This window comes from Euleptes europaea, chromosome 1, assembly GCF_029931775.1.
Source record: "Euleptes europaea isolate rEulEur1 chromosome 1, rEulEur1.hap1, whole genome shotgun sequence".
Lineage (NCBI taxonomy): Eukaryota > Metazoa > Chordata > Lepidosauria > Squamata > Sphaerodactylidae > Euleptes > Euleptes europaea.
The window spans coordinates 126,282,887-126,310,756 of record NC_079312.1 but is presented as its reverse complement, the minus strand read 5'-3'; the positions used below and the strand labels follow the sequence as shown (position 1 = coordinate 126,310,756).

The following is a 27,870-nucleotide window of genomic DNA, read 5'->3' as shown; positions in this document are numbered from 1 at the left end:
GAAGAGGAGACGGGCCCTTTGTGGATTTTCCCCCCCTCCCCCAAACACACACACACACACACGGATACCGCCTCCGCCACAGCGAGTGCGCCTGGCTCTCCTCCTCTTCCCTTGTTGTGGTTTCGTTTCGCTCGCCATGTCGGTGAATATGGAGGAGCTCCGGCATCAGGTCATGATCAACCAGTTCGTGCTGGCTGCGGGCTGTGCGGCGGATCAAGCGAAGCAGCTGCTGCAGGCGGCCCACTGGCAATTCGAGGTGCGTTGCGGCCGGCTTATTACGAATAAGCCAGGAGAAAGAAAAAAAAGGGGGGGAGATCGTTACTTCTCCCTCTCCCCCCATCCCTGGTTCTGCGTTAGCTTTGGAAGTAGTGGGGTGGAGGTGGGGGGGTGGACTCTCAGGAGCTCCCTGCTGATCGATCGCCTTAAGCCAGTGGTTCTCAGCCTTTTTTTTTTTTTGCTCCCTTCCCCCCTTTCACCATTGTTCAGAATATAACCCCCCCTTCCCAAAATAAAGCTCCTACCCTGCCAGAAAATATTCGTGTTCGTCTTTAAGGTGCTCCTGGACCCTTGCCCTTTTCTACTACTGCAGACAGACTCACACGGCGACCCATCTTCCCAAAATAGTCTGTCTCAAAAGGTGCATTCCAAAAAATATGCACTTTGCTGAATAGTGGTCCCAGTCGTCGTTCCCCCCCCCGAACCCTAAAATCCCCCCGGGGAGGAATTCCCCGCTTGTTGAGAACCCCTGCCTTAAGCGATATTTTCTCCCCCGACACCCCACGGCTGTGTAACATGCGGGAGGGGCGCACCTCTGTATAGTGCTGCTACTAGGCGTGTAAACAGTCCAGCCGAGGAATCCGAATAAACTCTTGCCTCCTCCTGCCTTCCGGGGCCGGGAATGCGCTGGGAATGCGTGCAAACTCATCTCTGGTTGCCGGTGACCGTGGGAAAAGGGGGTGGGGGAGGCAACGCGGGTGTTCCTGAAAACGGCCCCGGCCCCTTGGAAGATTTGGAGGATCGTTTTGAATGGCCTGGTGTGCATACCGTGGGGTTGGGAGGAAACAGTCAGGAGTCGATCAGGAAAGGGAGACCCAACGCTAGGCCATGCGGCAGCTAGGGAAGGGACGTGATCTGTTTCTCTTTGCTTGCGTGCCCCCCCCTCCTCCTCCCCCCCGGCCATTTATTTTGTTGTTGTTGTTGGGTGGGGGGGGGTGACCCAGGAGTGTGAAGGAGACCCGCTTTTCTCCTCTGCACTCGGCTGGAGGTGGGGGATCCGAGGCCTTCTGGTAGCAGCTCTCTTCTTGCACGCGTGTGCTGCCTACACAAGGAAACGGCTCGCGTGTGCGGGGATCACGGCTGGGTGTAATTAATTTCCGTGGCCGAACCCCCCTCCTCCTCCGCAGCCACGCCGGTTTAAGTTTGTGTGTTCTTTGTTTTGGTTCATAAAGTAGGGAAATACTGGTTTCAGCCAACCCCCTCGGCCTCCCAAAGAAAACAAGTGCCTTTGTCCACTTCCTTTTTTTTTTTGCGTAATCCTCTGTATTAAAAAACAAACAAGCTAGTGGAATAATCCCCCCCCTCAATTTTTTAAAAGGATAAGTAGACATTGGGTAGCCCTGACCTGGATGGCCCAGGCTAGCCTGATCTCGTCAGATCTCAGAAGCTAAGCAGGGTCAGCCCTGGTTAGTATTTGGATGGGAGACCACCAAGGAAGTCCAGGGTTGCTGGGCAGAGGAAGGCACTGGCAAACCAACTCTGCCATGAAAACCCCCAAAAGGGGTCGCCATAAGTCGGCTGCGACTTGACGGCACTTTACACACACAAACACTGGGTACTGGCCGACTTGCAAACAGCTATTCCCCAGTTCCTTCCTAAACCTGATTCTGGAGCATTGTGTTTTGGGTGCTGGGTTTCTGTCCAGTGGAGTTAAAGGGTATCGTGTGTGTGTGTGTGTGTGGTCGGCATTTCTTTTGGATTGGCCTGTGTAGCTTTTTTGGGGTTCTTCTTAAAAAATACCCTCTCCCCGTACTCCCAAACGAGAGAGGGAGGCCACATTTCAAAGGTGTCCAAAGCCCACACTGGGTGGGGGGAACGTAGGGGAATGCAGAGAGCTGAACAGGCCTATTTGTGAACTTAGGTGGGTCCCTTTGTGAACTTAGGTGGAAGTATTTGGGGAGGGGGGATGAATATGTGATCGGGTCTGGGTTCCCCCCCCCTTTAATTGCCCAGTAAAATCTCTTTGGTAATCCTGCGTTCTAAACGTGACTTTCCCCATTGAGCTGTTTCCCCCCTTGTTCTAATGGTAGGCTTATGTGTGTGTTTTTTTTAAACATAGACTGCTTTGAGTGCTTTTTTTCAAGAAACCAACATTCCCAGCACCCACCACCATCATCAAATGGTAAGTAGCTGAAAACTTCGCAGGTTCATGCTGTTCTTTGCAGTTATCTTTGCTTCCTGTGGGCTGAAGTGAAATTTTGCATCGGAGTGGGTCTCTCTCTCCTTAACACCTTGGATATTCCTTGCGTCTCTGAGCAGATCCCACCTTCTGCAGTGCTTTTCCCTTAGCTTGGAAAGCCCCTCTTGGCAAATGCTTCCAAACGCCAAATCAATCGGAGACCACTCGGAACGCCTCCTGGGTTGTCAAAGGTTGTTTCTTCTTAAAGCCATGCAAATAGGAGGAGGAGGGAGGCATTCCTTGTCTTGTATGAGCTACGTCTGGTTTTTTAAAAAACAACAACCCACAACCTTTGATACTGGGAGGAGAACCGGAGGCTGCAGCCAGAAGTGGTTGTGAATTCAAAGCTGTCAGCGCTTCAGACAGCCATATTGCTGTGCAACAAGAGAAACACACAGACTGCAAATGTAAACAAGAACCAAAATGTCTGCCAGGAAACAGGGACTTTTTTTTCTCCCCACCCCCTTCCTCCTCCTCCTCCTCCCTTTCATGGCTCACACGGATCCCTCTAGCTATTTCAGTGCTTTTTAATAACTCGCAAACCAGCAGGGCTGGGAAGAAGAACAAATTCAGACAGGCTTTAGGGTTCTTCTCTCCCCCCCCCCCACCTCCTTTTTGAACTAAACTTGAGCAAAACTTTACATGACCTTGGCTGAGGGCAAGTTTCTTTGGCAGAGCAAAGGAAGGTTTTTGTGCATGTCTGTGTGTGTATGTGTTGTGAGGGGTAAGAGGTTGGAGCTAAACCAGTGCTGTGTGCTAGCAGAATAGCAGCGCTCGGCTAAACTGCAGCTTTTCTTTTTCTGGGCTTGGCTATTGTTAAAGCCCATGTCTAGTCCTGGAGGAAGAAAGAAAAGGTCTGGGGATGCGTGGAATTTTAATGTGTGCCTGTTAAATAGTAGAGAGAGATTTTTTACTGCCCCGAGGAATAAAAAACTAGTTTTCCATTTAAATGTAGCTAATATTTTGAAAGTTGCTTTGCTAATGCATGCCAATTTCTGCTGTAGCTGCTTGTTTGTTTTGTGGCTACGTAACAGTGTGATTCTGAGTTTACTCAAACTACCCACAAGTTGAGCTGTACCTTTAGATGTACTTACTTACTAAAAGGGGGTATGTGTGTCTACTTTTCAGGGTGGCTTATAAAATAGAGTGCAATGAACGACATAATAGTTCATAGACAAAGAAAACATCCAGTTGTAACAATAGCTAACCATATATGGTAATAAAACACCATGAAACGCTTTGTTAAGCATATACATGCTGCACATGTTCAAATGAATCAAGAATGGGTTTTGGTAGATTTCACTGAAAAACATGTTCTGAAATTTGGGGTCCTGCCAAGAAAGCCCTATTTTTGCTTAGAGGGGGATTCTAAACAGTCCTTGGCTGATCTTAATGGGAGGAAAGGATCACTGTTTCTCTCTTAGGGCTTTTGCCATAAAGTTAGGGTTGCCTAATGCCTGCTTTCTTATATACCCAGGTACAGATTGGAAATGTACATACTATTGTGTGAAAACCAGAATGTATGTCACATAGTAAAATAGATGTAACTTCTACACAAGTGCACGTTTCCATTCACATAGAAGGATATAGCATGAAATGGTCTTTAGTTGGTTAGGGACCCCATTTGTAAACTGCTATGTGACTGTAAATTTTTTTTTTGCTTTTCATTTATCTGTATAGTGGTTATAACCTGCTTTATAAAAATGCTGCAGGAAAGAAAATAAGGTTATAAAGCTCTTGGCACAGTCTCATATTCATATACATGCATATACAGGAAATTTTGTGTTTGAGAAATCAATGTCTTCAGCAAACAGAAAGGGAAGATCTACCATTTTTGAAGATTGTTGTCTGTGTGTTATGGCCAATAAGATTCAGGTTGAAGATCACTTTGTTTGATTCCTCTAAACCAGCCTTTATTTTTTACTGTATTGCAAACTTGTTTGTTTAAAATCATGATCAGCGTTTTTTCTTTAGAAGACTGGTATATTCCACTTCATTCTAAAGTAGCTTTCTGTGGGAAACTGGTCTGTTTATTGGATTCTCTTCTCATTCAAAACTTCCTTGTCTTTGTAAGTGCATTTTTGTTCATTTATTATTAGCATTATATTGGCACTCCATGGAACCAGAAGTTCATGTGTTAGGTTTTTTTCCTGCCCCTATATTAGAAGCCTTTTGGGGGGATGGTTTTGCTATTTTAGGTAAGCAAGGAACTTAAAGATGTGAGTGAAGAAAGAAATTACTTGCATGGAGTTGCAGAGTTGGGCTCCTGATTCCTAATCCACTGCATGTTTGGAACAGGTTCCCTGTGGTCACGGAGAGCTAATTTAAGCCTGTTTTAATGCTGAATGTGAAAGTAGATCTCCCATGTTTTCCTGAAAGCTTGCAGTGCCCCTGACTAGCTTCACATGCGACTGGCAAGAAATTTTAGCAGATCACTAGGTTGGGATTGGCCAGCTTTATCAAGGCCTTGTTAACTTTCACATCTCCTAATAACTCTGAACACCTCCGAATGCTTGGCCATTGGATTCTGCATTCTGTTGTAGAATTACTCTATACCATGGGTTCTCAACAAGGGGAGAATTCCCTCCCCCGGAGGGGAATTTTAAGGCTGGGGGTGGGTATTGGGACCACTATTCAGTGAAGTGTGATGTCCTGTAGATTATGTACAATCTGTAAAATTATAGTTTGTTTTTAATTTAATCTGCGACATTCAATAAAGTTTATGACTATCTTGAAAAGGTGGGATTATATTCTGAACTATGGTGAAAGGGGGGAATGGAGCAAAGAAGGTTGAAAACCACTGCTCTATACTGTTGAAGGCAGTAACAGCCCCTTGGCTATATTTCTCTCCAGCCCCAAAGCATGTCATCATTGTTTCCCCCAAGCATCTGTCTCAGTCTTATAACTGTCCCAGTTATTGTTTTGTAAAAATCCAGCTCTACAACAACACACTGTGATGTCTGCCTGCAGAATCACGTGTACTGATTTCGTTAATCTAATTGTATAACTTTGCATTCGGGAGAAGGGACGTACAAGAACCATAGGACATAATATTTGAAGCTGCCACCCTATTCCGTCCATCCAAGCTGCTTAATCTGCCTCTAGAACTCCTCCATCAAGGGAGATGGTGTCAACAGTGGTGGAGATAATCCTTTTTGCAGCGGTTTGCTAGGTGATGTTTTGGTGAACTTGATAGGCCTCGGTTAATAACATCCAAACCCCAGAATATTCATTACCCTTTGATCTTGTGCAATCCCTTCTCCAGCTCAGCTAGGAGTCAAAAAGGAGCAAAGCAGGATTTCAGGCTCAATTCAAGGTGTTTGAAATGCTTAACACACAGCAGGAGAGTCTGGTTCAATGCTGCTGTGGGGAGCTTAGCCCGTTTTAATCTGTTTTATATCCAGTCCTTGGTGCTGTGTGCCCTTCTGCACACATTGCCGGCAAATCCAACTCTGGCCTCTTTTCTTTGATCCTTATATGTTTTGGGTGTGTGTTTAAGGATGTCGCCGGTGTTAACTGATAGCTGTAGGTAACTTTAAAAAGCGGAACCACAGAAGTAAACACCTTCAGCAGTCAGAGGAAAGAGATTCTCCTGTCTGGCATTTTAAAATGCCTGTGTTTCCCTCATTAGCATGCAGACCACAAGTTGACAGGGCTCTCCGGTTATTCATAAAACTGTTTCTGACATGCAGATTTAAGCCAAATGTAACTGCATCATAACTGTAAGGAGACAGCAGAGCCCATTCTTGCATGCTCTGGAATGTTTCTCCCAACTGCCAAGCATTAAGGGGTTTACAGTTCCTGCATTCACTAGGGGCAGTTTAATAGCGATTGCAAACAAAGGATATCCTGTCTCCCTTGGAAGGCTATCTTCAGCCACCCCCCTCCCCCTATCTTTTTATAACCGGTTACACATTAATCAGGAAACTGGTGTTCGAGTCATGATTTGCTGTGTGTGACTGTTCCCTGTTTGCCAACCATTATTCATCTAGAGTTCCCTGATACTTTTTTCGGGCTCCTGTGTTGCACTTCTGAATTTCAGGCGCTGAGTGTGGGTGGGTGGGTGTGAGAAACTTTCCCATTTCTGCTTGCTCTTAAGCTTCACTCGTTCTGGTACTTTAAGGTTTCTGCTTAAGCCCAGTGGAAAATTCCTAACTCGCTGAGGGAACAGAAATTGAGGCAGAGTAAAAACTTTCTGGAGCTTTTTGTGACCATTTTGTTTGCAGTTCTGTTGAAGAGGCTGGGGCTAATGCCATTATCTCTTCTTCCCCTTACAAGTTCATAGAAAGTTCCTAAGGGGGTGGTTTCCCAGGTTGTGTTCTGCTTGCCCTATTCCCCCTTCCAAATGCCAGTATCTTTCTTAGAAATGTAATGGATCTTGATCCCTGTGCTTGCCCTCTTAGTTGTAACAGGAAGCTCTGCAGAGGAATGGGTTACCCACTGCCCCTCCCCTTGCAGTCAAGAGCCTGGGGGAAGTGGGCAGGCAAGTACAATGCTGCCACCACATCAGGCTTGGAGGACAGCTGTTTTACTTCCTCTTGCCTTAAAGGGCCAGTACCTCGGTAGAGCCAAAGGAAGGTAGTATCTTGTCCTGCCGTGCCTCACGCTCAAGCCATGCAGACAATCATCGTCAGCTGCTTGGCTTCCAGAGTTCAAGAGCACGGCTCCATTTGGACATTTGCCTACAGGCCATTGCTGTTTGCCCCAAGCGAACGGAAAATTGCTCGCAGCCCTCATTGCTCTGGCCATAGTTAAAACGTTGGTGGTATGCCGCTGGCTGTGATGAGGCTAGCTGGGGCATGTACATAATTATGTGCTCTGAGTGTGGTATAAGGGCCCAAGATATAGTTCCACTATTTAAACCAAGGGTGAAGTCAGACGTGATGTTTGAAGTGTGGCGGGAGTGGTTGGAACACATGTTAATCTGCATTCTGGGACATTTGCTGCTACACAGTCGAAGTTTTCACCTTAAGTTTGGGTCTGTCCCAGAACACTGCCTTTGGGTCTGTCCCAGAACACTGCCTTTTTATAGGAGACTATGGGAACCATATGAAAACTGTTTTGAGTTCTTTGGAGAAAGAGTAGGGACCAAGTATAATCTTTGTAAGAGTTATTACAAATCGTTCTAATTATAGTATAATACCGCCATTGATAGCTGTAAGCGAATGCGCATACGTGTGTGTATGTAATGACCCAGTCCTTCTGATGTCAGACTACCTTTGACCTTAACGTCCTATAAAAGGTACCATATCTAGCTAGTGATGCACGAACAATAACCTTAATACTGTGTACCAGGTGAAGGGAGTTGTTGATATCCTATATCTATTGCAGCGTTCCTCTAAGAATCTCAGAATAGCTTAAACATGAATCCTAGTTAATCAGCCATCCAGGTAGCTTCGAGGGCAAACTCTGCATTGCTTCAACGGTACACTGATAATCATACTCATTTAGATCATACAAATCTCCTCGTGCATAATTGAGTACATGACCAGGAAAGGGTAGAGGAAGATGACACCGTGTTTATGTCCTTGATCTCAGTGTACTTGGTTGTGTATATGGGCCTTCCGGAGGCAAAATGATTTGTGTATGTTTGAGTAAATAGAGGAAGAGTAGATTAATTTTTAAATCACTGTGATTTGAAGTTGCCATGGAACGTTTCCCACTTGCACTTTGGATATTTCTGTGTTAAAGTGTTGAATATGCTACATATGTTTTACCATGACAGCCCTCATCTCCTAAGAGGGTATGTGTTGATTATTTATTCTTACAGTTTTACAAAGTGCTAAGCATTAATATTTTATTACAAAATTGTACTGGTTAAGAGCAGTGGAGTCAGATGTGGAGAACCAGGTTTGATTCCCCACTCCTCTGTGTGAGCGGTGAAGGCTAATCTGGTGAACAGGATTTGTTTCCCCACTCCTATGCACAAAGCCAGCTGGGTGACCTTGGACAAGTTACAGCTCTCTTAGTGCTCTCTCAGCCCCACCTACCTCACAGGGTGTCTGTTTTGGGGAGGGGAGGGGAATGTGATTGTAAGCTGGTTTGAATCTCTCTCAATTCAACTGGATGGGTATTCATACATGCTCATAATTGGGGAACAAAACAAAAAAGCTTGGACAGTTAGCATGAAATGGAAGGATGGGATCACTCAGGTGGGCACTGGTGGGATGCACGATGATGTCTCCTGGAACAGTAGCTGAGTTCCACTGCCTATAATAACTCGCCCGGTCCTTACTCCCATTATCAAGCTTATTCTTGGTCTAGTACATTGTTATGCTACATTGATGATTATTAATTTCCGAAGGTTGATATTTTAGCCATGGTTAATGTTTTGCATAGGAAAGCATTCAATAACTCAGTGTACTTCATTCTGTCGAGGATTCCTTTTTAAGAGAACACGTGTAAACCTTCTTGCTTTTACATGTGTGAATTAAATTCAGTAGAACTTTAAATGAGGTTATTAAAAAAAATTAAATGCTCTTTATTTACCCAGATTTGGGGCAGTGAGTTTGAGAAAGCCCCAAGAACAGGGGCTCCTTGTTCTCATTCACAAAATTAATGGGCCCTCCTACAGTAGGGTTTGGAAGTCCACCTTGATCTTAAGGTACTTGTCCCTTTAGGCTGTTACTCCTGTGATTCTATTTTAGTATAGTCTGAAATTAAAGTCTTGGTGTTCCAAAGCAAAATCATCTGCCCTCATGGCAAGAATCGGGGCCTGTGGCTGGATGACGTTCATTTGAACAACATGTGAAGTTAGGTTCCCCCCGCCCCAAAGTAACAGTTTCTTCTTCTAACATAACCAAGCTTGGTGCTTGTGATATGATAGCACTGAGTCTAATGCCATCTCTGTTGCTTGTGTTCAGGCAGCTAAGGCCATAACCGTTTCACCTTTGTGGATGGCTTTGAAGCGCTTCTACCTCCTCACATTTTCTCCTTTTTATAAGCTGCTTGCAAATCGGGGCCCCGACGGGTTATCCAGGACAGCAGGGGCTTCAGCTGCTTTTGGAGAGCTGGCCCTAAGGAATAGAGGGGGTGCCCCACCTCAGCAAACTCTTGAGGTTGCTCTACGTTTTGTTGCTTGCATCTGCTGGGCTATCTTTTCCTTACCACCTCGCCTGGTCACTGTTCTCCACAAATAACCATTTGTTTGTGTATGCACATTTTTTTACCCTCCCTGGCCTCTAGCACTTAATTTTTCTTGCTTGAGCTGTATGTAACATAGCGTAGGCCTGTTCCCAGGATTATTTGGGGGAGGCACTTTGCTTGCATGCTGGTAGGCTTGGTTTTCCTTCCCTTCAGTGTCTTAAAGTTCAAAGAATAACAATATCAAATAAACATGTTGCGGTTGCAGGTCTGTTAATAAAAAGGCTTGAACGTTTCCCTCAATCTTGGTTCTTGTACTGACTTCCCTGCTTAAATGCGTCGTAGCAGGAATGGGAGGGGGGGGTCTGCTACCGTAAGAAAGAGAAGCCAATAATGTTGCTTGGTGACTTGAAGCATAGAAGAAGAAGGGTTGGTTTTTATATGCCGTCTTTCTCGACCATTTAAGGAAGAATCAAACCGGCTTACAACCCCCTTCCCCTCCCCACAACAGACACCCTGGAGGTAGGTGGGGCTGAGAGAGCTCTAACAGAGCTGTGACTAACCCAAGGTCACCCAGCTGGCTTCATATATAGGAGTGGGGAAACCAACCCAGTTCACCAGATTAGGGTCCACCATTCATGTGGAGGAGTGGGGAATCAAACCCGGTTCTCCAGATTAGAGTCCACCACTCCTAACCACTACACCACGCTGGCTCTTGGCTGGCTTCTGCGTTTTCGCTAAAATCCTAGGAACTCTGCCTTTCTATAAATGAGCATTCCTGTCTTGATGGGCATAGAGGCAGATTTGACAGTGTGGTGGCTTCCTGTGTTAATGTTGGGTCTTGTGTTACTGTTAGGCATAAGAAGAGCCTTGCTGGGCCAGGCCAGTGGTCCATCTAGTCGAGCATCCAGTTTTCCACAGTGGCTCAGCAGATGCCCTGGAAGAGTTACAGCGGAAGCTGCTGTTAACTCCCGGCAACTGGCATTCAGAGGTATATTGTTTCCAAACATGAAGGTCCCATTTGGCTGTCATGGCTGACAGTACCATCAGCGCCTGTCTTTCATGAATCTGTCTTATCCTATTTGAAAGCCACCCGAGGTGGCAGACACGCATCGAGCTCCACAGGGTAACTGCAAACTGTGTGACTGTTGCCTGTGTTGAGTAATAATCACTGAATTTATGCATTCAGTCAAGAATCACCACTAGTTTTTGCTGTGGTTTCAGGAAGCAGGGTGGAGTCTAGGGTTGCCAGGTCCCCCCTTGCCATTGGTTGGAGCTTTGGTGGGGGGGCCGCGATTTGGAAGTGACAGGGTCGCTCTAGCACATTTTTCCAAAAACTCGATGGTTGTCGTAGTTTTTTTCAGGGATGTGCTTGAGCGTCCCTGTTGCTTCCAGGTTTACTTTGGAAGGGACATTATTGTGCCGCCATGCGCACGGATTGCCCCCCCCTTCAGCTGGCCCGCTTCTGCCCGCTGGTCAGCTGAGGAGCAGCAGACAGGTGGGCAGTTGCCCGCAATTAACAGGTATCTGGCAGCCCTAGTGGAGTTGGATGGGTGGGGATTTCTTTGACCCATGGGTTTCAGGAAGGTTCTGTATGGACTCAAGCGGTTGCTGGCCTCTAGGAAGTCACAGTAATATAACCGCTGTTCATTTGGGTGCCGTTAGCCCCTTGCTGTATAAAATCTCCCTGAGGCTATCGAAACAGGAGGAATAACATATAAACAGGTATGTGCGTACTCCCTGTTTTTAAAAGCCTCCTCGTAAACTCGGTTCCAAGTAGAGCTGGATTCTGTACCCTGGCCTACCTCTACACAGGTGTGTGAAAACACACACACCCCTTGCAGTAGTAGCCCTGCTCTCTTGCTTTTGGTAAAGCAGTAGCATGTGCCACAACCTTTTAAAGGAATTTGATTTGCAGCTCCTAGTGGTTGATGGAGTTTTGATTTTTTAATTATGTATTTAATGCTTTTAATGTATTCTCTGGACGTGTTTCTAAGCCTGCTTGCAGGGAAAGGGGGGATAAAGAGGTGCTCTGAAAACCTCTTCCCCAGCTTATGAGATGCTGCCAGATATTGCGAACACATTTTTATGTTCTTAAGGCAAAAGGACTAGAACCTTGATTTAAAACAACAACAGACAACCTGAGGTGCTGCATTTTCCCCCAAGGACTGAATTCATGGGTGGCAGTGAGAAGATGTCTAATGTGTCAACTGACTGCAGCGTCATGTAGCTGTTGTCTTACAGCTAGGCTGGGGAGGATTAGATCTTAAATCCCAGTTTAGCTAAAGTTTTTTCTGCTGCAGTTGGTTATGTGTAAAATGGGAATGGGTAAATAGTCTTATAGATGGGGCGGGGGAGGGAAATTAACAGCTGCTTTCTCTCCAATGCTGCAGCACATGGAATGATTGACTTATTATCTATTTACTCAGTTTATTGAGTTTTGAACTACCCAGCCAGGCTCCATATGAATATATGTCAAGGCCGGCTGTGTAATTAGCTATGGGCAAAAGAAATGGAATCTGTGTATGTGTGTGTGTGTGCTCATCGGGGGGAGTCTTGTGAATCTCATCCTTTCTTGTGTACTATTGTTTAAGCTGTCTGTTCCTTGAGAGCTTTACAAAAAATTTTAAAAAAAGAATGCAAGCATAAAATACCTGCTTTGGCAGGTTTTGAACATTTCTAGATATTTTTAAGCTTTATGTGTCCTGGAGGGGCTTTATGGCTGTCGAACAAGCAGCCCGTGTGTGCTTTCTTTGTGCTATTATTATGACTGGCGTATCAGATTTTCCTGACTTGTCATAGTGCTAGAACATGTACCTAGGTATGTCTGACTGCATTCCCTTGTTATGGTTGCCTCTCCCTTTTTGTCTTCCCCTCCCTTTTGTCTCTCTCTTTCTAGGGTTGAAATATAGGTTGCAGCTCCTTGGAGCCGTACCTGGTTTATTTTGCTTCCTTGTCTCCTTGGAGCTGGTACCTGGTTTATTTTGCTTACGTTATGCTGTTAAGTGCCATGTGTATCGGTGGGGCCGTATAAACAGTGAGCCGGTCAAAGGACCTTTTCATGACTTACTATATCGAGATTTGCATTCTGATAGTGCTGATAACATAATTTGTGGTCCTATCTCTTCCCCCCGCAGTTCCTACTCCCTCCCAAGTGTCTGAAACACACCAAAATAATTTTGAAATATATGTATTTTTGTGCTTGGATATGCATACACAGCCTCCAGGGAAATTGCAAATCAGCATTTGAGAATACACAATACTTGAGCAGATGTCAGTGCACACAGTTGTTGGGAACTGGCAATGTGGTATAGTGGCTAGAGTAGGATCAGGGAGATCCAGGTTTACATCCCCGCTCTGACATGGAAGCTTACCAGGTGACCTTGGCCCAGTCATATTCTTTCAGCCTGATGTACCTCATGGGGAGGTTGTTGTAAGGATAAAATGTAGGATGGGTGACACCAATGTGAGCAGCTTTGGGACCTCGTTGGGAGGAAAAGCAGGATATACGGTTTTTAAAGCCCCCCAAACCATTTTTTTTTAAAAAAGGAAAAGGGTGAAAGTAGCACAAAGCAGCATGGTCAGTAGTTAATATATCTACGGACGCAGGTTCAACCTCCCTCCCTATGAAGCTTAGCGGGTGGCATCTCGTCAGCCACGCTCAACCTAACCTATCTCACAGAATTACGAGGAGGGTAAATTGAGGGGAGAACCGTATGTGCCACTCTGAGCTTCTTGCACAAACGGTGAGGTAAAGAGGTGGTAGAAAAGGTGGTAAGCAAAGCAGGCAATTTTTCAGCATTGCTGGGAAACCGGAATTTGGGCTAGGTCTCAACGGGAAGAAGTAGGGAAGAGTGACAAAAACCACCTGTACCAAATCGAAAGCCTTCCTGCGCCTCTCTAATGATGTGTGAACAGGGGCAGAGTCGCAGAAGGGTATCTGGCGGTGTGCTATGACAGAACTGAATACTTGCAGCCAGAGAGTGTGTGTATAACTGTGAGGAAAGGCATTAAGTAAATGTATCTTAGCTTTGATGTTTAGGTAATGGGGGATCTGGTGGGACTTGGGGCCATGTTAGAGTCATGTTACACTTGGTAGATGCAGCAGGATGAGTCTTGTGCAGCGGTCTCCAACGTGACACCTGTCAACACCTTTCCTGGGGCCTACCAGGTGTTTTTGGAAAGTGGGTGGGGCCAAGTGGGGTTTTTGCCCAGACAGCTTCTGACTGGCCGTTGGAGATCTGATTGGCTGTGCAGATTTTCGGTACAAAATGGCTTGAGTAACAGCCGCTGCCGCAAGACGAGTATTTTTACTGCGTGACTGAAGGTAAGCTGTGTGTATGCAAGAAAATGGTTTTAAACAATATGTTCATTTTGAAAAGCATCCTGTTTTAACAGAGCTGGTTGAAGAGTTACTCTTAGAGATGTGCTTGACCTCACTCCCTGACATTGTGTGGTTGGCTCTGCCTGTAGTGGCAGCCATTTTGTGGTTGTCTTCACCCCTGCGGCAGCCATTTTGTAGTTGTGCCCACCACCTTGTGTAAGAATTTTAAAGATGCTTGCAGGCTGAAAAGGGTTGGGGACCTCTGGTCTTAAGTCCCAGCTGCGTATAGAATATTTTGTCTTAGCTGCCTGTACATCTGTACACATCCTTTTTTTTTTTTTTGTACAGGTCTGATTACATGGCGGCAACATATGTGCCAAATAGATCTAAATATATGTGCCAAAGCCTGGTTTTTATACAAAACAGTTTGGTAGGAGGTGAGCCATTGCATGAACACTGGGGCTGTGAGAGTTGGCTGTAGCTGTTCTAAAATTGGTATACTCTAATGGGGTTTATGACAGGATTCAATAAAAAGGTTAATATCTTATGTCTCCCAAAACTCTAGGTTGGGGCCAGTGGAAGACGGTTTCATCATCCTTAAGGTTTTCTCTGTCACAGATATGTAGTGCGGTTTGAATGTTATGTTGCAGCACATCTACAGTTACATCCCTTCACGGTGACCCACATACCACTTAAGGAAGTACTAGCCCACTGTAGTCTGTGGATCTGAACCAGCTTAAGAGATTCATGGACTGCAGCCAGAGACCATTAGATTGATAAATAGGAAGTGGTGCAGGCTGCAATGAATAATTGAATTTGTATGCAAGAGCTGTGTTGAACTCTGTTCAGTGATTCTTGAATTCTCCACAATGAGAGCCCATCTTTTGCTGAGCTGTGTGTGTGTTCTGGGAATTTTTACACAGCAGAAGTCTGGAAACCGTCACTGAGTGCAGTCTCCATCATCCTGTATCTCTGTTTTTCTTCGTGGGAAAGCAAAACTCTAGTTTTTATAGCGGCAGGTAGACGCCATACATTTAGTATATTTTTAGCTTGTATTTTCTAAGGGTGGCAGACATTTTATCCTCACAACAGCCCTGTGAGATAGGTCGGGCTGACAGAGTGACCGGTCCAAGGTCACCCAGCAAGCCTCACGGTTGAATTCAGATTTGAACCTGGATCCCCCGGGTCCTAGTTCAAAACTCTAACCTCTATGCCACACTGGCTCTTGGTCTCAGAGGTCAACCTCTGGTGGACTTTTAAAAGGGGGGACCTCCACAACATTGACAGTGGTCAGAGAGGATTAGAGCCTTGCCAAGCTCCCATGTCCTAGCAAAAATAAAACTAACTGTGGAAAACAACAGTAAAACGCACTTGAAATGGTGGCTTGTTTTTGTAGAATTCCCCTAAGACAAGATGACATTGGGCTGTATCATCTGGGAACTATCAGTCTACCGGTCTGTGGTGATTGAAGGGAAAAGGTTAGACTTTAAGGACACTTATTGACATGTGTCAAAGAACTGGGACTAGGCCCCAGTTCCCTGATGGATGTCCACCATATGTTTACAAGTATGAGTCTTTGAATGTCCCAGGTATGCACTTGGGGTTTTTTACAGTACACAAGCGGTAACTGATCTGCCCTGTAAAAGTGTGAATCGATCCTAACTATTCAAGTGAGTTATCTTCTAGTAGCCTTTCCCCCTCTTCCAGATGCCCTTTCACTGTAGCTAATCTGGGTTGTGTTTGTCATACTTTTAACTACACTTACATTACCATGCAAATATAAACTGCCTAGCAAAAACAATGGTTTGGGCTTATCTGGTAAGGGGGGCAGGCACTGGATATAGATCATAACCTAGGCCAGGGGTGTTGAACTCAATTATTACGAGGGCCTGATATGACATCAATGTCACTTGGTCGGGCCTGGCCATGCCTCGCCAGCCCAGATCAAGAGGGGGGAGGTGTTGCCTCAGCTGGTTTTCAGGCTGGATAAGAACCGAATTCGGCCCCTGGGCCTTATGTTTGACACCCCTGGCCTAGACTGTGCAGCGAGATTGCGGTGCAGCTGCTCATGGGTAGGGGTGGTATTCAGTTATACCTTTTAGTGTCAGTTCATGTAAGGGTGCTCATCTTGCCTTGGAAGTGTGGGTGGGTTTTTTTTGGCCCTTTGTGTACAAATCAGCTCTGTTCAGCTTGCTTCAGGCACAAAGGGTGCAGTTTTTCTCACGCGGCTGGTAGCACAGTTTGTGCTAGCGGTGTGCTGCTCACTCAGTTAATAGTATTGTTTTGTCATGTGTGAAAGCCTTCACAGATATATATCTTTTTAAAAGCTTGGTGTCCTTTGTTCCAAGGAGTGTTGGGGGGGGGCGCTTTTCGTTCTTAAAAAAACAAAAACATGAAAGAGAGCGTTCCAACACTAAAAACAAGTTTTGCAGGCAAGAGATATCACGGGCATGATGTCTGACTAGCCAAACCGAGCAGCCGCTGAAAAGGATATGCATTACTAAGGGCAGCAAATGAGCTACAGCTCTGTACCATAGGGGATAGCCTGGGGGGCCGTTCGGATTAAAGTCCTACTGTTCGCATCTCGCAATAACGGAATACGAAGTAGGGTCTGATTTGAAGAATGCATCCAGCAAGGGGGTTTGTTATAGGGAAAGCAAATGTTTTGGGATTTTTGTGTCTAAGGTTGCAAAGAGATTTAAACGGTGGTTTTTTAAAAAAACAACAACAACAACCTTGTATGTTTTCTTGGGTCTCACTTCATGATAGCAGATGGCAAAAATGATACATTCCAAGCCAAACACATTCAGCCCTGCTGGGGTCAGGTGAACAGCTATGTTTTTGCACTAGTTGCTGCTTCAGAATAGGCTTCGAGGGCAAACCCCCCCGCCCCCTCAGTATATGTTACTATAGTTGATCCTTGAGGTGACAGAAACATTTATTGGCATGGCGCCATTCCCTCTTTCCCAAGGAGTAAAGGGGACCTGCCAAGTAAGTGCCCCTAGCAACTGCAGTTCCTTGTTAATCAGAGAAATGGGGAAGTTGCAGCCTCATCAATCACAGGCACAAGGCAGCTCTTTCCAAGGCCTGAGGGCATCCTCCCAGCATCTTGTCTGGCTTCAGCTTCAACCAGTTTGCTGTCATCGTTTTGACCAGTCTCCAGACACCATTGTCTGAAGTTGTGCAATACCCACACACTGAGCATCCAGTAGAAAAGAGCAAGAGTCCAGTAGCACCTTAAGGACAACAGAATTTCTGGCAGGGTGTGTGAGCTTTCGTGAGCCACAGCTCACTTCTTCAGATACAGCTAGAATGTGAGTCCATCTATCCTTAAGACAAGTGACTTAGGGGGTTACCGCACTTTGTATTCCCAGCGATGTATTAAGAGTTTGAAAATGTTGTAAAAAACATCGCTTTAAAAGGGTTTTTGGATACCATGGCTTATAAATGGTTGGAAGATGTCTTCACAGCTAAAGGGGCCAAAGTGCGAACAGTATTTTTTATAACGTTTTCAAACTCTTAATACATCGCTGGGAATACAAGTGCGGTAACAGCCAAAGACACACAATGGCAATGTAAATGTCAAAAGCAAGTAAATGACATTAGCAGGCGGGATTGGATTAGGTGTGATATGCAGAGGGGTATTGGGTGTGGCTCATGAAAGCTCACACCCTGCCAAGGAATTGTGTTAGTCTTTAAGGTGCTAGGAGCCCCGTGGCGCAGAGTGGTAAACTCTAGTACTGCAGTTAAAGCTCTGCTCACCACCTGAGTTCGATCCCAACGGAAGTCGGTTTCAGGTAGCCGGCTCAAGGTTGACCCATCCTTCCATCCTTCCAAGGTTGGTAAAATGAGTGCCCAGCTTGCTTGGGGGGTAAAGGGAAGTTGACTGGGGAAGGCACTGGCAAACCACCCCGTAAGCAATGTCTGCCTAGTAAATGACGTCACCCCATGGGTCAGGAATGACCCGGTGCTTGCACAGGGGACTACCTTGACCTTTATCTTAAGGTGTTACTGGACTCTTGCTCTTTTCTACTGTTAGTGACAGACTAACATGGCTGCGCATCGTGATCTACTGAGCATCCAGAACTTGTGTTCTCTCCCACCCCTGCTCCCCATCATACTGCAGTGAGGGTGAAAGTAAATTGCTGGGGATTGCCGTAGAGTCCTTGTCCCCTGTGAGCAGGCACGCATCATTGTTCCTGCGGGACCAAAGCAATCTTGTTTCCCAAGCCTTGTTATTTTGCAAACTTCTGTTTTTGGATTTTGTTTGTGTTTGGGTTTTTTAGAATGGGACAGGCAGGAACGCTGAGTCCCATTGCGCATGGAACATTACGCAGTTCCTCTGCCTTCGCTTGTTGCCTCGGCTTTCCAAGCTGAGCCGCTAAATGGGAGGAAGGGGCGGGATCAGCTGGGGTGTGCGCTCTGTTCTTGTTTCCTTAGCAAGTTCCTCATTGCAGGCATGAAGGATGTGACCATACTGGCCAGTTGTGGGCATTGCAGTTCCATGAGGCACGTCCATTGGACACCATCTCAAGGCTGTGGTCCAGTTGAACTTCTGAACATACATTCTGGGGAATAAACGGCTTGTTATTACTCAAAATAGAAAACTTCTAAAGGAACTTATCTACCGATTTTCCCTACCCCCCATTTCATCTTCCTTCACATTTCCTCCCATGCAGCTGTTACTGCATAGTACTCACCTCTTTTTCTGTTAGTCATGTTCTCCTCTTCCTTTCTAGCATTTAGTAGAAATCCCCCCCTTATGTATACATTGCCACACCACAGAGAATGATCCAATTCTTTCTCCTTGTGGACTGGTCTCAACACTTAAGTTTTCCCCCCACCTCTAGCTGCAGAGTGGGTGTGACATCAAGTATGGAAAACATAAGCCCTTCGCGCAAGGCGTACTCCAGAGTGCTGTGGCAGCAGGGCATGTGTGTGCGTGTATGAGCGCAGTGCTAAAATTAGAATGATTACACAGAATCGTCACAGCTTACCAGGAAGTGAGGAGAAGCAGATGAAGGGGAGGCTTTTCTCTTTTACTGTGGTCTCTTGTCCTGGCCTCTCCAGAGGTTACACGATGTTGCAAACTGCTGGCTTAATTAGTTTGGAGATGGGGACAGGAAGCAGCCTGGTACATGCTGATAGGGATGCAAAACTGAAAAGCAGAAGCTGTTGCCTGTTTTATCACCCTGCTTGCAAAATTTGCCCTTTTACTATCAAGTTGCTACAGAGAAGTCTGTAGACTACCCCGGCTCCACCCGGGTCACTTCCTGCCCCCATGTTTGCTTGCCATGAATAAGTTTCAGTTTATTGTTGATTAAGAGCTAAGATGGAAAGGGGCTTTTAAATTTCAGTGTGTGGGTCTATCCAGGTATAAACAGTGTAATTTAGACTGTTTGAGATGTGCAAAGGAATGACGCTGTAGCAAACAGAAGAGGTCTGTTATCTGGCTGCTGGGGTTTTTCCCCACTTCGATAGTACCTGCACTTCAGGTTTCATTTACATACCTGACTTTTCCATTCCTCCTGGGGCCCCATAGTCTAAGCTAGCCTATGCTCTCCCCCCACATTCGTGCAAGTTCTCACCTTGATTTGTTCTGTAGCACCGAAGTGTCAAAGAGAGGGCAATAGTACCGCATGAATTGGCTTTTGAATTTGGTCCTTGGTGACTGTATGTATGTAATCTCTTTTATATTTAGCGTTTTTAATCCCCTAGATTGTAAATGAATATCAAAGGTTGATATGTAAGATACCTGGAGTTGTTTTTTTTTGTTTTTGTTTTCAATTATGCATTTAACTAAATCATTTGGTTGGAGCCAAGCAGCTTTTCTAGATCTGGTGAGAAAGGAAAAAAACAGGTGTCCCCTCTTGACTGCCCCACAATGCTGTGCTGGGGAGCATGGGACCTGCGTGGACAAAATCCACGTGGGACGGGCTGTGATTGAGTGAAAAAGCCAGCTGGATCCAACCCAAAGCATTTTCAGCAATGCGTGTGTGGCTATTTGTAGTATATTTTATTGTTCTGAGGATTCAAGAATAAAGACACCTGGCTTATAATGGTGCTCCATGTATTGTATTTGTGCGTTTTCCTACTTGTTGCATGATTTTAAAAACCCCTCTTTTTTTGCAACTTTTAATAATTATTTTTAGCTCCCCTCTAAGTATTAGATTTCACCGAGTTATGAGACCCTTGTAAGGACCCTTGCCCAGGGGTGGAGGTGACTAGAAATCCGATGTAACCCAGTCAGAGCAAACGCTTCTTGCTAGTTTTGTAACACTCCTGTTTGTTGTGGAAACGCTGCTAGGTCACTGGGATACAGTGAATGTGAGGCCCTACTTGCTTGAGAGGGGCAGCCGTGTTCTCCTCCTGAATTACTCACATTGATGTCTGTTTCTCCCCCCCCCTCCCTGCTTCAGTCTGTTCCCTGGTTGTTTTTCTTTTCTTAATCCCACATGCTTCTCAAATGGTCACTTACCACCGGGGCCAAAGCGTTCACCAGGGGAACTGTAGAGTATATCTGTGTTTAAACTGCTGTGCTTTATGAGACAGGGATTTTAAAGTAAATATGAACTCACACACACACACACACTCCACAGCGCACATTCTCCATGGAGTTCGGCTGGCTGTGTTGTTTTTTTTGTTTTGTAATGATACATTTCATAGAAAGGGAACGGATGCTTTGTGTTGGAGCAACAGAGCAAAGGCTGTGTACCAAGAAACATGCTGTGCCCTACACAGTCTAAATTTAGTGAAAATGTATTGTGTGAAAGAGGTGCAAATTGGAAATGTGGAGTTAGGAAGCATCTTTTTTTAGGGCATAAATAGTGTTTAATGTATTGAATGCAAGCTTTCGTGTCTTACCAATTTTTTTCTTGGGCTAGTATTGCTTTGTTAGGCCAGTATGAATGCAACATTGTGGCTTCTACCACCCTACCCCAATCTGAATTCTAATTTTTTTGCTAGTTTTGAGCCTCTTGGCACACAATGCTTAAGCATTTCCCGTCTGTAGGTGAAAGCTGGAAGCTTAAATTTATTTAAGTCCCAGTTGTTTCAATGTCTAGTATTTGAATCTGCTTCCATATTGTATAACATTTTTACAACATTGCTCATGTGAGATCTAAGGTAGGTACTGATGATGTTCTAACCAGTGAGCCTGGTCCTGTCCAGAGTCTCAGACTGGAATAGGTCTGGAACAATAGGTATCTGAGTGTTGAAGAAGGAAGGGCAGAAAAGATCAACACGTTGTTGGGTACTAGTTGGTTTTTGGCCTTAGAAATACACACTGAGTTAAAATGTTAGTTGGGACCATATATGTGTTCTTGTGAACATAAAATGGGGAGAAACCAAATAGACCATGCTGACCTTAATACACTAGTATATCCAGCTTCCTTGTAATCACTACTAGATGGATACCCAGTGTGTGTACCCTAACCATAATATCACATGCTCTAGGAAAAGGTACTCTGTAGACTGAAAGCATTGTCAATACATGGCTTTCTCATGAATTCTGGATTTTAAATGATGACTTTCCATTCATTTTATTAAGTGAACGAGTAACACTCCCATCTTTCTTTGATTTAAGTGTACAGGTAGCCAACATACTCCATTGCTGATGTCCCTGACTCGGAAACCTGTGGTTCGTCAGCCCATGTAGCAATTTTGAATGATGAATTGAATTTCACATTTGGAACTAGTTCCACAGTAGGGCCATCACAGAAGGAGCCTAACATATTCCATGTGATACACAAATACTTAAATGTTATAGATAGAAACTGCACCCCCTACTCATACCATTTTTCTTAGTGAGATCCTTAGCTTAGGTTTAAGTAGTAAACTCTGTCAAATTCTCAGGATGGCGTAAAGAAGTGAAGTAATCCTTAAATACACCAAGTAAGTTGCATTTAAATAACTGCTTCGGCGCAGGAAAAGTAGCGTGCTCTCAGGTCTGCTTTGACAGATTACTATAGGAAATAGTAGTTGCCTCTGACTTCCCTTTGTGTGGACATGAGGTGAAAGAAACATGCATAAAGTCCTTCAGTAATTGCCTGATGTTGTCCTAGATTGAAGAAAGTGGGTTGGGTTGAGGTACACTTGAGAAATAAATTCCATTGTTTTTAAATCCATTTTGAATTAAGGTGTGGAGAATGATTTACATACTCCCCCCCCCCACTCTTTAAGGCACTCTGTGAAGTATCACAGCTTCTGAGGTAAGGATAATTCCTGGTGTAAAGAAAGGATTGCATAAAGGATGTGGCGACCGTTGTCTTGTATTTGGAGGTGGAGGAAGTGAGGCAACACACCTGCACCCGATGCGACACCAGCACTGCCATCCTATGCTGAGTTACTCAAAGTTAACACCATTGATTTAGGTAACTCTGGGCTAACTCTGCATAGGATTGCACTCTTTGTGGGTGAAATTTCCAGACTGGCAAGTACATGACTCAACTAATTTATTTAAACTTCCTTTATTTTACAATGAAGAAACTTAAAATGGCACAATGGTACCATATTTTTGAGGTAATCCCTGCTTATGCCTCCCCCACGCACTCAAACCAACGCTTGTACAAGTTGACTACACAAAATGAAACCGTACTTTTTTTTACCTAGAAAACTGTCAGCTACTTCCTCTTCTATTAAAAGTCTGAGGGACTGTTATCTTTTTAGAAATGTTTGATGCAAACCTCAGAATTGGGAAAGGGAAAGCAGGTGAGCGTGTGTGTGTACCCTTACTAAAGGACTCCCTCATCCAAATAAACACACTCCAAGCCTGTACGCAGGAGTGGCCCATCGAAGGGAAAGCTGTACACAAACCTATGGGTTGTTCCAGGGCATTTCACAACAGCAAGTGTAGGATGGGCGGCCTGCTTTCTTAGTTGACTCTTAAAGTGGCAGCATCTCTAACGAGGACTGTCTCAGCTTTCGGGTCCCACAAGAGAGAGTGAAAGCATATTGGAGGAATTGGATGCTTACCTGAGAGGCGGGCTTGTGCTTGGAAGAACAAAGTGTTCTGCGTTAATTTGTAATTAGCCAATAAAGGTCATGTGCAAGCAAGATGCTCTTAAAGGAATCCTGGGTCAGGTGTCTAAAAATATTAAAATGAAAATCACCTGGGATGAATCTCTCATGCAGAATGAATGACTTGAGGGGGGGGAGCAGGATGGGGAAGAAGCATTCGCAGTATGCTTTTATTTTGAATTAATTGAGCCAGAAAAAGATGTCACCTTCAATTTCTGTTTTGTCATTCAAACAGACAAGAATCACAATTCTAAGATTCAGAAACCACAGCTAGTTGACCCTTAACATGCCCTAGGAAATCCTTTCGTAAGGGCAATGGAGTGGATTCTCCAAGTCCTGTCTTGCTTTCATTGAATTTTGGTAAAACCATGTTCTTATGTCCAGTGTCTTTTTTATTCCAGGTTAATTACTCCAGGATAGGTGGACAGTAATGCAGCTTGGGTTTGTCAGTACCACTTTGTACCACTTACAGGAGCCTACTCACATGCATCCAGTTTGAGAGTGTGAATGTGTAATTGAAGTGTGGCTTGTGATTTGGATCCACTAGTGATTTCTGTAGACAGAAGGAATTTCTGTCCACGGAGAGCAGTTTCCTTGCTGCAGCCCAAAATGCTGTTCTTGTGGGGCCAGGTGTCCCTTCAAGAGCAATGTGTGGGGGAGCATTAGAGGGCGGCAACATGGGGAAGGGGGTTTCAGGAAAAATCAGCCTTTTCATCTGCAGAAATCCTCCAGGGATCCAGGCCAATCTGTTTAATTATTCATGTGGATGCTTCTCAGGGGGCCTTGCCACCCCCTTCCCACCCTCTGCTCATTTCCATGTTGCACCAGCCTAGTAGCGGTACATCATGGGTAAAACTGTCCTATATGGTGTACATCCTTAAGATATTGCAGAACAGCAGGTGATTTTAGCTGGTCCAGACGTTCACCTAGTCAGAATTAATGTATCTGCCCTAATTAGATGGGACTATTTTGGCAGTGAAGCAAGTACTTGAAAGAGTCTTGGGGCAAGCTGAGTACAGGATGGTGGAACCAGGCATCTGGTTGAATCTGGTATGCACCCTTAGTTTGGAAGGCCAACACAGCCCAGAAAAGAACAAGCAGAAAGTATTCTTTAATTCTATAAATTTTATAAAATACACTGGGCACACAGTCAAATTGGAATACATCCCTACATACATACCTGAGTTGTTATAATTCTGCTTTAATACTGTTATACATGCTGTATTGGTGTGGATTATAAGTGATGTTGTTAGACCACTGATGAAGGCCAGGGGACCAAAACGCATTTGGATTGTGGTTTTAGTTGGTCAACCTGTATTAGTTGGCATTTGTGCTTTCTTTTTAATATAATATTTTAATCTAATATATTTATTTTAAGCCGCTGATATCTATATTTCTATTCGTAACTGAGTCTTTCCCCACCCAACCTTTGGGTACCCCAGCAGTTGCTCGCTTTAGTCAGAATTAATGTATCTGCCCTAATTAGAAGGGACTATTTTGGCGGTGAAGCGAGTACTTGAAAGAGTCTTGGGGCAAACTGAGTACAGGACGGTGGAACCAGGCAAAGGAATTGCATGGTAGACAGACGTGTAGTTAGGAACAATCGGGTACATATAGTCCAAATATCATGTCTTGCGATTAGCCCGTGTGGTGTGGCTCTGAAGACTGTCTTCCTCCTTGATTTTGGTGGTGTGTTTTCCCACCCCCCAATCTTCAAACATCACTTTGCTTTCAGATCTAGGTGGGGTGGCAGACCTCAATAAGGAAGTGAGCTTTGTGTGAGGTAGGGGGAGGAGTAGTTGATAATGATACCTCTGAGATAAGAGGACAGCAGCAGGCAAGTCTAGGAGTTCCCCAGAAAGTTGAGCCTCGTGCTTGATTAATGATGCAAGTCCAACATGATATTTGTCTTGTTCGACTGTGTGAAAAGAGGCAGTCCTTCACAGTGGAAAATATAATGGTGTGAGACAGGGAGATATTATTCATTGCAGATGGGGCCTCCCATGAACAATAAAGTTCCCAGTTCTTTGGTTTGGTGGAAATTATGCATAACGTGCACAGTTCTGGGTGGTTCATTTGTAAGCTTAATTTACAAATTAATTGCACTTCGGAATTGTGCACTTTTTAAATCCAGGTTTAATGTGATTCAGGCTTGAATTAGGGTGCTTATTTTTTTGTTTATATCCCGCTTTTTTCCAAAATGGGGGTCCAAAGTGGTTTATCACATCATTCTCCCCTCCTGTACCTGATCCATAGACCAACCCTGTGAGGATGGATTAGGCTGAGAGATTGTGATGGGACCAGCAGGTTTCCTGGGCAGAATGGGAATTCAAACCTGGTTGTCCCAGGTTCTAGTCTGATACTCTAACCCCTTGAGAGCTCATCTGGCCAGCCAAGACAGCCCCCCCCCCTGATCTGGGCTGACGAGGCATGGCCCAGCACGACCAAGTGGCATTGATGTCATATCCGGCCCTTGTAACAATTGTGTTCGACACCCCTGCTATAACCACTATGCAGTGTTGGCTCTGACTGCATGTTAACCTATCTATGGTATCTTTCAGGGTAGTCAGGGTTAGATTCTGGATTATAGAATGAACTATACTTCTGTCTATGCTTAAGCGGAAGAATCCACTGAGTTGTTGTCGAGGAGTAAGGTTGACAGGTCCCTCTTCGCCACCAGCGGGAAGTTTTTGGGGCGGAGCCTGAGGAGGGCAGAGTTTGGGGAGAGGAGGGACTTCAATGCCATAGAGTCCAATTGCCAACATGGCCATTTTCTGCAGATGAACTGATCTTTGTTGGTTAGAGATGAGTTGAATTATCAGGACATCTCCAGCTAGTGCCTGGAGGCTGGCAACCCTATCAAGCAGGGCAGGACAACTGGACCAGGATGACAAAGCTCTGGGAAGCAGCCATCTAATCCCTGCTTTTGTATCATTGGAAAATTGTAGCCAACTCTTTTTTAAAAATTTGGCTTGAGTTTTCCTGCAGTAGAAGCTCCTTCCTTCCTTCACAGGGAGCCTCTGTCCACGTGGCTTCCTGATGATAACAGGTTGCTCCTACTTTCCATGCAGTCCCAAGGAAAGGGGTTATGTTTGTTTGTGCATGTGTGTGTGTTTACCGGTGCACCACAGACTGGTGCCAGTCTGCAGACTGCTTCCTGCAGGTCTGTTGAAAGGGAAGCTGCTCAGCTTCCTACTATTGAATACAAAACTCTAATACCTGGATCAACAACGAGATTTGTTGAGAAGGCAGTGGAAGATGGTACGCCTGGCTTTTCTCCCTCCTCCTTCCCCTTCATGTAGTGGCTTCTAGACAGGTGCTGCCTGACCTTGCACTTCAGGCCTCATTACATGGTGCATTTCCCCTGGGGATCGCCCCTAGGTTAGCTCAAGAGAGATGCTCCGGAGTTCTGTGCTCCCCATGATCACCATGTTCCCAGTTTGGATTCAGACCATAGGGAGAAGGAGTTTAGACCTCCCTGCCAGCAGTTTCCCAGTGGGAGCGTTGATTTCCACCCATCCACACCTCAACCTGAAATAACTTTGGGGAGCTATTATTTGCCCCATTAAGGTAGCATAACATGTAGCCCACCTGTATGTGTAAATCCCCCAATGGTGCAAACGGCAGCCACCAATGCGTATGTGTAAATCCCCCAATGGTGCAAATGGCAGCCACCAATGCGTACGTGTAAATCCCCCAATGGCGCAAATGGCAGCCACTAAGGCTGAATTGGGCATATATCTACCAGTTGAAAATCCTTCCAGCCACAAATGGCAGCCAGTCTGCCAGCAGCAAGGTATGGCCTGCTTCTCACTTCTTAGTAGGAGGGAGCAGCTCAAGCAGTAGTGTGCGCTCCCCTTTATTTGGCAAGAAGTTGACTTTGGTAGACTGATCTTGTTGTTAAGAGCAGCAAATCCTCTTGACACCATAGCAAGAAGCTAATTGGCATCATGTGTGCAGGAAGGGCCCTTGAATGAGACACAGGGCAATCTACACTCCAGGTCACTCAATTAGATTAGCTGTCCTTAATATCCCTTGAACATGCTTGGGAATGGCAGTAGAGATATTGGATTGGATGTGGGATGGGTGCATGGCCGGGTGTCAGAATTTCCTTCCTTTAATCTTTGCCTGCATCCATACATTAGATGCTTTGATATCATTGCTTGATAGCAGGTTGTTCCCAGTTGGATTTTCCTTTGTGGACAAGCCAGTCCCATACAAACCATTGTGATAGCACAGCATGTGAGGATGCATCCTTCGTTGCCTCCTGCTCCTGTGGCTCCTAGTTGTGAGCAGTTGCCTGTAACTCTGAGAACATTTAGAGGCCTTCAGAAACCTCTCACTGGACCAAACCACAGACCTGGAGTTGTGGTTGTCTGTTCCTTTGTGGGATTGGTACTGGAGTGGCCGACAGCTGAAGCTTAAGCTAAACAAAACCAAGCTGGGAACTGGTATGTTAATATTATGCTGACCAAGTGATACACTCAGAGCTATAATTCTGGTATATATGTTTTTTTCTTCTCCTCTTCCAGATGTGCACACCCAGCAATACCCCAGCCACGCCTCCTAACTTCCCAGATGCTCTCGCTATGTTTTCCAAGCTGCGGACTTCAGAGAATCTCCAGAGCAGCAACAGCCCCATCACGTCTATGGCCTGTTCTCCTCCGGGTAGCTTCAGTCCCTTCTGGGCCTCTTCGCCCCCCAACCATCAACCGGCCTGGATCCCTCCTTCGTCACCCACTAGTCACAACCTCCACCATCACCTCCACCATCAGCAGCCCATGTGGCCTCCTGTGTCTCAGCAAGGGCCCCCCCAGCAGAAAGCAATGACGGCAATGGATGGCCAGAGATAAGACTTAACATTTTAGAATGGGGAGAAGTTAGGGAGGAATGATGGTATTGCAGATTCGGGGGTGGGGGGCACCAGGGAAGGGGGTGGGGGGTATTTTCCTGAAGATCGCACTGGAATATTTTATAGTTGTGGGGGATT

The 27,870-nt window shown here is 45.3% G+C and overlaps 1 protein-coding gene across 2 annotated transcripts; it reads left to right on the top strand.

Moving 5' to 3' along the window:
• UBALD2 (UBA like domain containing 2) lies at positions 1 to 27,749 on the top strand. 2 transcript variants are annotated; one of them, XM_056862197.1, is made up of 3 exons: positions 1 to 256; positions 2,336 to 2,398; positions 27,413 to 27,749. In XM_056862197.1, the coding sequence occupies exons 1-3, from the start codon at positions 137 to 139 to the stop codon at positions 27,731 to 27,733; spliced, it is 504 nt and encodes a 167-aa protein (XP_056718175.1). In that variant the 5' UTR covers positions 1 to 136; the 3' UTR covers positions 27,734 to 27,749. The 2 variants fall into 2 exon arrangements, with proteins under 2 accessions (XP_056718175.1, XP_056718176.1); XM_056862198.1 differs by lacking the exon at positions 2,336 to 2,398.
• The last annotated feature ends 121 nt before the right edge of the window (positions 27,750 to 27,870 follow it).